We start from the raw sequence: 10781 nt of genomic DNA on the forward strand, positions 1-10781 counted from the left end.
GCTAGGGACCCCCATCTGAAAACACCTCATGCCAAGCAGGGAGCTAGGGACCCCCATCTGAAAACACCCCATGCCAAGCAGGGAGCTAGGGACCCCCATCTGAAAACACATGCCAGGCAGGGAGCTAGGGACCCCCATCTGAAAACACCTCATGCCAAGCAGGGAGCTAGGGACCCCCATACAAGTTTCTTGTTGTTGTTGTTGTTAAAATGTTTAAAAGATATTCCACATTTTTGAAAATGTCTTTGAAAATAGCAGATCTACAAGCTTGTGAGCTTCTAGATCGGCTATTTTCAAATGGCCCATTTACTAACGCAGTCAAACCTTTTCATATCAAGGACCCCCAAATGGGGGGGGGGGGGGGTCCACAGAGAACCACAGCCTGTTCTCTGAATAGAAGGGTTTGTTTCCATAGACCTGTTATGCTTGTTTCTGTCACTGTGTCTGGCAACAGTGAAGCAGCGCCTCCATCAACAACAAGCTGTTTATCTGTTCTGGTATTTATTGTTTATAAACAATAACAGCTTATTGTGTTCGTTTATTGTAATAACCTGTAATGGATGAATGTTATTTTAATCACCTTTTTAATGAATGAATGAATGAATGAGCGCGTCGTGTTGTTACAGTGTTTATAATTATGTATAGAACGTAGATTGACTTATGTTGACAGTTAGCTCACCATGCTAACCTGCTAACTACCACTGTTATGTTGACAGTTAGCTCACCATGCTAACCTGCTAACTACCACTGTTATGTTGACAGTTAGCTCACCATGCTAACCTGCTAACTACCATTGTTGTTGTTTTACAGCTCTGATTAATTGAAGTATTTATTAACACATTTCAAGCTCAACTCATACAGAGACTGTTACTGTTGGACGACACACTGGCCTCAGTTACATGCACAAAATGTATTCAGAATGAATTAATTCATTCCGAACAGAGATTCATACCCAACTGTTTACATGGAACCTGAATACAAGTATTCCTATTCCTCAATTGTTTACATGACCAAAGCATTCATTCGGAATATAACTTTGGACTATAGAGATGGCCAACCCATAACCGTTACCCCTTAAGAAATGAATAACCGACAAACACTAACAGCTATTATCTGATAAAATAAAATAAAAATATATTTTGAAGCGCAGTCCCTGCAACCACACGCGACCTCCACCCAAAACAACCCAGAACTAAAAAACACAGCATCCATACACCCATACACTGCAATTGGCAATGGCACTGTAATTCGCAGATGGGTTTGTAAATAGCGCATTTTATTATGGGGTAAGAAAACGGGTGTGTTTTTATTTTTCTAATGGGTAAAATAGCGCATTTCTACCATCCCTGCTTGGACATGGGCATAAAGCACTATAGTCTACTAAGGGCAGACATGTGTAAAATAATACATGTATTCCAAACTCCCAGTAGCATTCGGAATAAAGTGTTTATATGGTGATCTATACCGATTCAAACGGTATACTCCAGACCGGAATGAAATTTCATTCAGAATGGGATATTCTATTCCAATTGAGGTGTTTACATGAGCATTTTTATTCTGATTCTGATCGAATGAATTTCTGCATGTACATGGGGCCACTGATGGAGCATCACACTGGTTCTGCATGTACATAGATGTATGTACATGTACATGGGGCCACTGATAGAGCATCACACTGGTTTACAACAGACTGGTCCACCATGTTATACACTATACTATATAATATACTAAACAACAGGAAATTGATAAAAATCAGTGTTGATTTAGATTGTAGTTTTAGTCACATAGTGTAGTTCTCATTTAGTTCACCTGGAATGTATTTAGTGTTAAAGTCTAGTTTTAGTTGATTTTAATATCAATATCATATCATAGGAGTTTAGTCGACTAAATCTGCAGGTGATTCAGTCGACTAAAATGTATTTTGGCGGGCCTTGATGCCGTCGTAATGACTGATTTTACACTCGCTGAAAATAGCAGATCTACAAGCTCACAGCGACGTGTTGTGAGCTTGTAGATCAGCTATTTTCAGCATGCAACCAAGTGTAAAATGACTTCTACTGGATGTCTTGTCCACTAGTCCCTTCCTAACATTTTAGTCTAGTTTTTATTTGTTGACGAAATTGTCATTTATATTTTAGTCTTGGTTTTAGTCATCATAGCTTAGTTTCCAAATGTAGTCAACAAACATTTTTCGTCATAGTTTCAGTCGACAAAATCAAGACTGTAATAAATAAATAAAGGCATGAATGTACTTAGATTATTATAATAATCTTTTGAAAATAGCAGATCTACAAACTCATGATCTGTACTGTAGGAGAGGCAGAGGAAACCATGCAAGGCACATTTTGATTTTGAGGTCATTGTCCAATCTTACCAAGCTCTGTCTGTCTGTCTGTCTGTCTGTCTGTCTGTCTGTCTGTCTGTGTCTGTGTCTGTGTGTACGTGCGTGCGTGCGTGTGTGCGTGCGTGCGTGTGTATGTGCGCGTCTCCAGGTGTGACCATGGGGAAGTCTCTGTCCCGTCTCACCAGAGCGTCTCATCGCCATGACGACGGAGAGGACAGCCTGACGTCTCCACTAGAGGGCGACGACGGGAAGGGAGGGGGAGGCGGGGACGTGTCCACGTTCCCCTACGTGGAGTTCACAGGACGAGACAGCGTCACCTGTCCCACCTGTCAGGGTACGGGACGCATCCCTAGAGGTAAACCCTAAACCCTAACCCTGTCAGGGTACGGGACGCATCCCTAGAGGTAAACCCTAAACCCTAACCCTGTCAGGGTACGGGACGCATCCCTAGAGGTAATACCCTAAACCCTGTCAGGGTACGGGACGCATCCCTAGAGGTAATACCCTAAACCCTAAACCCTGTCAGGGTACGGGACGCATCCCTAGAGGTAATACCCTAAACCCTAACCCCTAACCCTGTCAGGGTACGGGACGCATCCCTAGAGGTAAACCCTAAACCCTGTCAGGTAATGTTATACCCGAAACCAGGGGTGGGAAACTTTGACGATGGAGAGGGCCACTATAGTTCCACACTCACTCCAGAGGGCCACTATAGTTATAGTGTGGAACTATAGTGGCCCTCTGGAGTGAGTGTGGAACTATAGTGGCCCTCTGGAGTGAGTGTGGAACTATAATGGTCCTCTGGAGTGAGTGTGGAACTATAGTGGCCCTCTGGAGTGAGTGTGGAACTATAGTGGCCCTCTGGAGTGAGTGTGGAACTATAGTGGCCCTCTGGAGTGAGTGTGGAACTATAGTGGCCCTCTGGAGAGAGTGTGGAACTATAGTGGCCCTCTGGAGTGAGTGTGGAACTATAGTGGCCCTCTGGAGTGAGTGTGGAACTATAGTGGCCCTCTGGAGAGAGTGTGGAACTATAGTGGCCCTCTGGAGTGAGTGTGGAACTATAGTGGCCCTCTGGAGTGATTGTGTAACTATAGTGGCCCTCTGGAGTGAGTGTGTAACTATAGTGGCCCTCTGGAGTGAGTGTGGAACTATAGTGGCCCTCTGGAGTGAGTGTGGAACTATAGTGGCCCTCTTAGGCCGTGAGCCAGGACCCCAAATCTGGGGTCATCTGTACCGATGGGGTGAATAAGTCTCATAGTGATTTTTGGGAAGGTATACATCCCTAGTGCTAGGAAAAATGTGATAGCATTGCATCTGTGGTAGCTTTCTGTGTGTTATCACTCCATTTATAACCACATGCCAAAACTCAATTTTCAAAATCCGAATGGAGCATTCTACTTCAAACTGATGGTTCTCTCCTATTATTGATCATATATCTTTGAAGAATGGTTGGGATACAGCTCAGACTATATATTTCTCTGAAAAGTTGTTAAAATTAGCACATCTAGAAATGTTATCTATTACAGGAGAGACAACATATAGGGACTATATATTACATGAGACGTACTTCTGTTTTCATGAAAGATGCAGCACAAAGGTTCCCTCTGTAAATAACTGTAAATATTTAAAACCATCTTAGAACATAAATTCTAATGAAATGTTTTATGAAATTCAATAAACTAAATATAGTGTAAGTGTACAGTGTAAGTAATGCATAAGATAACTTTCCGTTCACCATTACATCACCTTTTAGTCCATTTGACACTTCTATCTGTTCAATACCAAACCTAATAATGCTGTTTCATATTACGTTTTTGTTGTTGATTTGTATTTGGGGACAATTTTAGCTTGGTTGCCCAAACTTTGGTAATTGGCATAATCAAAAAAGGCCTTTATATCAGGTCAATCTCACATGTTAAAGGTCTGGTCAATGAAACAGAAACAACTATTTCTATTTCTATAACAACTTATACTTATACATTTGTAATAATAGCATAAGAAAATATGATAATGCAACTACATTCAATATCTGTAAGCTTCAACTCATAATCAGGAACATAAAATCAACCCACCACATCCCCCTAGCCCTCCTGATTGGCAGCAATATCTTACCCAAATCCTGATCTACCTCATCGTCTCTTTATTATCAACATCACTTCTCATTTGTAGCTTCAACATCTCATCAGGTGTCAGGTCACCCTTAGCAAAATGTGGATCTCCCATCCAAATTGTGTGACATCACCTGAACTTTCAAATTGAGCTTGGTGGTCTGCCACATTCCACTTGTATATGAGTACAACTGTCGTGGTACAACAGCAGCAACAGATTGTTACATTGTGACACCCAACTCACCCAGCACATCAGGGTAGTCTGGGAAGTTCCCTGCCAGCAAAGTATTTTGTGCTCTGATCTTGCCTTTGCACATGGATATGAGGTTGCACAGGACTGTCCCATTGAAGGTCGTTAATGTCAAGGCAATTATGTTTATGCACTGTCAAATAGGTCTACATCTATTCTATGGTAACATATAGCTGTATAGTCATATTATCCTGCTCATTACTGTGCACAAATGTATACATCTTTGTGTTTGAGCACAAATGCATTTTGAGAACCCCCACATTTTCAGTAAAGCGTGCACGCTGTGCGGCCCCCACACACCATCATTCTACAGTTCAATCTAGTTGAATACCCCTGCTGTAGGTTACAACAACAAACAGCTGCATATCAATGGTAAGGTGAATACTGTGCATGTCAACCAGTGACCATACTGTATCTGCTGCATGCTTGGACACACCTGCTTATGAGACAGACATTGACCTGACCTTTAGCACATAAGATTGACCTACTTATAAGAAATTGATTTTATGTGACAGTTATTCTGTTCATTTTGTAATTGTAATGTTTTTACATAATGCAGTACAATAGAACATCACTTTGGGTGTGGTATGGACACCATTTTGGATTTGGCAATACATAATTAACTAGTGATGGGAGATTAATCGGCAAACACATCGGTATCGGACGATTTGAGTTGTTTTTAGATTAATCGGCATCGGTTTGATTAATCAGACCGATTACGTTTTTCAATAAACTTTTCCCTACTCCTTTTTCGAACATAGTAACTGCGAGAGTGAGGTCTAGCCAACACCAACTCGGGATTCCTGGATCGCTACCCTCCACAATGTCCTATCCAAAATCAGGTTATTGAGCTCTGCAGCGCCGCAGCACGTCTACATAGGTGGTACGCTTCTTTCCCCCCCTTGGCTTTGCCCTGGGTTTGGCTCCCATAGTCAATTTACTTGCCTCAAGTTCTGGGTACCTGACGCAGTGCCCTGCCAGCCTCATCCTTCTCTCTCTGACTTTGTCCGTGACCCGTGGTAGGTCCCCATAGAAGAGGTCCACATTTCTGATGTGACACCTAGTGCCATTCGTAGCATTCTTGTGTAGACTCCATCCAGGGATTTTTCCTGTTGTACTGTGAGGGTCCATGTCTCGACAGTATCTATGAACAGCCGCCTCTTAAGGTCTTCTCCCATGTCTGATTTCCACACTCTCCTCATCCCGTGCAAGGCTTTCCAGGCAAGTGCTCTCCGAACCTTCAGATCCTTTTCAGTTGAGGCAGTCCAGGCCCCGAGGTCCTTGAAGTCCTCGACTCGCTCGAGCACCGTCCCGTCTGCAGTGGCAATGGTTTTGTCCTCTGTGTTGACTGTCATTACCTTTGTTTTCTTGGTATTGAGCTTGAGGCCGAACTTGGACCTTGGCTCGAGTCTGGCTGTAGCTTGACTCTATCATCTGGACCAACTTTTCTGGAACTCCGTAGGCACGTAGAATACTCATGAGTTTCCCCCGGTGGATGGTGTCGAAAGCCTTTTGGAAGTCAATGAATGTGATCACCGCTGACAGGTTGTGCTCCCATACCCCTTCCAATATCCTCCTCAGTGCCAGTATCTGCCCGACTTTCGAACATAAACATAAGTTAAGGATTATGAAAGATCATTATTATTATTATTTTTGGACGTTTATTTCCTTTGTCTTTTCTCATTTATATTTTAACATGTTTGGAATAAATAAAAAAATGAAAATAATGAAATTAATGATCTTTACAGATAAACAAGCCCAAAGTAACAGTTTGAACAGATCTACAAGCTCACAATATTATAAAGGTATTTAAGTTAGATGTGACTTGCCTAAGCCTGCAGTGCAGACACCCTGTTACATGTATTTTTCAGAATAGACAAAATTATAATCTTTCAATACAGAATGAGATCGACATTGGTAATATTGGTTATCGGCCATAACAGCAATTAATTATATCGGATATCGATATCGGCCAAAATGTCTCATCGGCACATCCCTATAATTAACTGATCACTTTCACTGATTCAGCCACATTCCTTTAGTCCTAAACCCCCAAATAATGATGTTATAGCCATTTTAAGCTCCTGGCAGCCATATTGGACGCCATCTTGAAAATTACGCCTTTCCAGAACATATATTTTCCTATATTTTCAGTATATTCTTAAGCATGCCTAGAGGTACCAGAACCAATTGGAAAAACCTTTTCTATCATTTTTGGGGGGTGTATTACTATTTTTTTTCCCATATTGATCCATGCAATTTTCGCCTAGTGTTATAAAATAAAATGCATGATAGCACTCATAAAGCTACCACGGGTGCAATGCTATCACATATTTTCTAACTCTAGACATGTATACCTTCACAAAAATCACTATGAGCCTTATTCAGCCAGATGGTACCCCCCTGGCTCACGGACTATCTGGAGTGAGTGTGGAACTATAGAGGCCCTCTGGAGTGAGTGTGGAACTATAGTGGCCCTCTGGAGTGAGTGTGGAACTATAGTAGCAGTCTGGAGTGAGTGTGGAACTATAGTGGCCCTCTGGAGTGAGTGTGTAACTATAGTGGCCCTCTGGAGTGAGTGTGGAACTATAGTGGCCCTCTGGAGAGAGTGTGGAACTATAGTGGCCCTCTGGAGTGAGTGTGGAAATATAGTGGCCCTCTCCATCCTCAAAGTGTGCGTGAGACACGGACATTCGCTCCGGTTCATTCATTATTCAAAGCGCCGTCTAACCTGGCTTGACTTAAGATAAATGGCTTATAATAACTATAATAATAATATATAATAACTAATAACTCCAGCTTTGTTTCTGACTGTGTTTTTGCTGCTGGCTTATTTAGGCTGTTTAATTCAATAGTCAATTAGTCAATTGTGTTTTAACCCATTCTGGTGTTAGCATTGTGTTATGCTTTAGCTATTGAAAAATAGCAGATCTACAAGCTCGTAGCGCGCCACCGAGTGGCGCGCTATGAGGTTGTAGGTCTGCTATTTTTGAAAAATCGAAGAACGACTGACATAGAAACATAGCTTTTTCAGAAAACTGTCAGGATGTAGAAGACATTTTGTAGAATCTGATCTCAGGTCAAAATGGGTTAAAGGGAGATCTTTCACAACCCGTGATTTAATAATTAGTAATTGTTGATAGAAATATCTGACAGTATAGCTGCTCTTGTGACGTATATATGTATTATTGATCTACAGTATAGCTGCTCTTGTGACGTATATATATGTATTATTGATCTACACTATAGCTGCTCTTGTGACGTATATATGTATTATTGATCTACAGTATAGCTGCTCTTGTGACGTATATATGTATTATTGATCTACAGTATAGCTGCTCTTGTGACGTATATATTTATTTATTGATCTACAGTATAGCTGCTCTTGTGACGTATATATTTATTTATTGATCTACAGTATAGCTGCTCTTGTGACGTATATATTTATTTATTGATCTACAGTATAGCTGCTCTTGTGACGTATATATTTATGTTTTCATGTATTTTTCAGGTCAGGAGAATCAACTGGTGGCTCTGATTCCTTACAGCGACCAGAGACTGAGGCCCCGACGCACGTACGTAACCTTCACCTTGACCTTGACGACCTTGCAGTGTTAAAATGTCATTTAGACATCATGTGCTCTAGTGTAGACACATGTCAGGCTCATGATTGATTGACAGATGTCAGGCTCATGATTGATTGGCAGATGTCAGGCTCATGATTGATTGACAGATGTCAGGCTCATGATTGATTGACAGATGTCAGGCTCATGATTGATTGACAGATGTCAGGCTCATGATTGATTGACAGATGTCAGGCTCATGATTGATTGACAGATGTCAGGCTCATGATTGATTGGCAGATGTCAGGCTCATGAGCTCTAGTCTATCGATAAATGCACCAAGTCTGTGTGTGTACGTCCGTACGTCCGTACGTCCGTCCGTCCGTACGGACGTACGTACGTACGTCTGTAATACACGTAACTGGAGAACAGACTTCAAATTCGACACACGTTCCACCTAGGGTTGGGATTGGTTAGGGTTTTAACGGATCCGGATCCTTACCGGATCCCTCTTAACGGTTCCGGATCCTTACCGGATCCCTCTTAAGCTGTATGTCTATATAAGGTAAGGTAAGTTTATTTGGTGTTTTTAAAAGAACAAAGGAAGCACATACATACATATGCATATACATATATACATACATACATAAATCTACATACATGCGGTTGGATCCACTTATAAAAGGCGTAGGCTGAAGCCAAGGCTTACGCTACGTTCACACCTACGAAGGTAGAAAAATAAAGCAAAGCTAAAATTATTTCGAAGCAGCTTTTTTTTAGAAAGTGGAAGGTACCTGTCAGTCAAGCGGCCTGGACTGGCCTTGAGACGAGACAGAAAATAGGCAGTCCGAGCAGACGCGCATTTTAAAGTCTAAAATGTAAAATAGCGGCTGTAGAGGAGAAATAATTATATATTTAGTTACATCATAACCTATTTATGGATAAATAAATAATATAATCTTGGTAAACATGTTTGTAAATAACCGAACGAGACAACGGACCGGTCTTGATTCTCTCTCGTCTACCCCGGCTCATGTGCTCACCTTGGGGTTGAAAACAGCCTCTGCTCCACTTCGCTGTCGTGTCCTCTCCCCCAGGCCACGAGCGAAACCCGAGCACTGAGATCGAATTAAATTATATATATTTTAAATAGCGGCTCTGTATGTAATGTTAATGTTGATTTAGCAAGAGCATGCCATATTTATGGAAAGAAATACAATTTTATATATTCAGCACGTCATGGAAGCAATTAAACAGCTTGTGTTTACGTGTGGGTTCCGGACATTCAGTCTCAAGTCTCCAGGGGAAGGGAGACCCTATTCGCGGCGCTGTCGGTCTGTCACTGACCCTCGGCTTCCCTGTATGCCGTGGGCTCCTCCACGGTGCTCCACCACCCCTCCCTCCCCGTTTAGCGCATGTTTGCTTTTAATTAGCAGATGATGTGAAACTTGGGCCACTATAGTAGACATACTTTTTTTACTAAAATAATCAATATCACCGAGTCGTGTGTGTGTGTGTGTGTGTGTGTGTGTGTGTGTGTGTGTGTGTGTGTGTGTGTGTGTGTGTGTGTGTGTGTGTGTGTGTGTGTGTGTGTGTGTGTGTGTGTGTGTGTGTGTGTGTGTGTGTGTGTGTGTGTGTGTGTGTGTGTGTGTGTGTGTGTGTGAGAGAGAGATTGTTTAGGCTACTTAACATTAACAATAATAGTTAATATAGGGCTATTATATCACACACACACACACACGCAGGGATTGTGGTCTATCTATCTATAAATATAGGCTATCTATTCATCTACTGTCTTTCAACTTTTGCTGTGAGGTTCATCGACAGGCCTATCACAAAACACGGGCAACATATTGCATAAATAGAGGGGTTTAAGTAAACCCTCATATGTCACCATGGATCTTCTGATGAGACGTCGGAGGCTCCTGAGTAGAAAGAAGTGTTGAGCCTTGGGGAGAGGTGATCATCATCACACTGCAAATTATCATTTATAGTCCTCATTTTAGGTTGGATCAGGGATGTTCACAATTATGATACAACTGATATAAAGGCTATTCATTATTTTTTGAGTGGTGTAAACCACTCCTACAACTGGCTTTTGTGTGCAGAAAAAAATGAGCATGGTTGCTATGTTCAAAATAATTTCTGACGTAATTAAATCACACCCGGGTGAACTGGATGACCGTAGCAACCATGGTCATTTTTTCTGCACAAAAAGAGCCAGTTGTGAAATCACATCCGGGTGTGATTTCATTACGTCAGACATTACGTCAGACCACAGCTGATCATGCTATATAAAACCTTACACCACTCAGTTCACACAGGTGTGATTTTTAAAGGTATGATAGACGGTGCCCAAGTTTCAACATGTACATGCAGCTAGCTACTACTGACTCACCACTACCACACCACACCACACCACACCACACCACACCACACCACACCACACCACACCACACCACACCACACCACACCACACCACACCACTACCACACCACACCACACCACACCACACC

At 41.9% G+C, this 10781-nt stretch overlaps 1 protein-coding gene across 2 annotated transcripts in view; it reads left to right on the plus strand.

The window, feature by feature from the left end:
* Positions 1-442: 442 nt before the first annotated feature.
* The window catches only part of LOC306918361 (transmembrane protein 106B-like), a 29366-nt gene continuing 19027 nt past the window's right edge, over positions 443-10781 (plus strand). For both annotated transcript variants that reach the window (XR_013789326.1, XM_079531256.1), the window contains exons 1-3: positions 443-497; positions 2493-2699; positions 8214-8277. Coding sequence is in view for 1 of the 2 variants with exons in the window: in XM_079531256.1 (XP_079387382.1) it covers positions 2501-2699; positions 8214-8277 (263 nt within the window). In the remaining variant the exon portion in view is untranslated. The remainder of the gene's footprint in view (positions 498-2492; positions 2700-8213; positions 8278-10781) is intronic.

The sequence above is a fragment of the Electrona antarctica genome (assembly GCF_951216825.1).
Source record: "Electrona antarctica genome assembly, contig: scaffold_81, whole genome shotgun sequence".
NCBI lineage: Eukaryota > Metazoa > Chordata > Actinopteri > Myctophiformes > Myctophidae > Electrona > Electrona antarctica.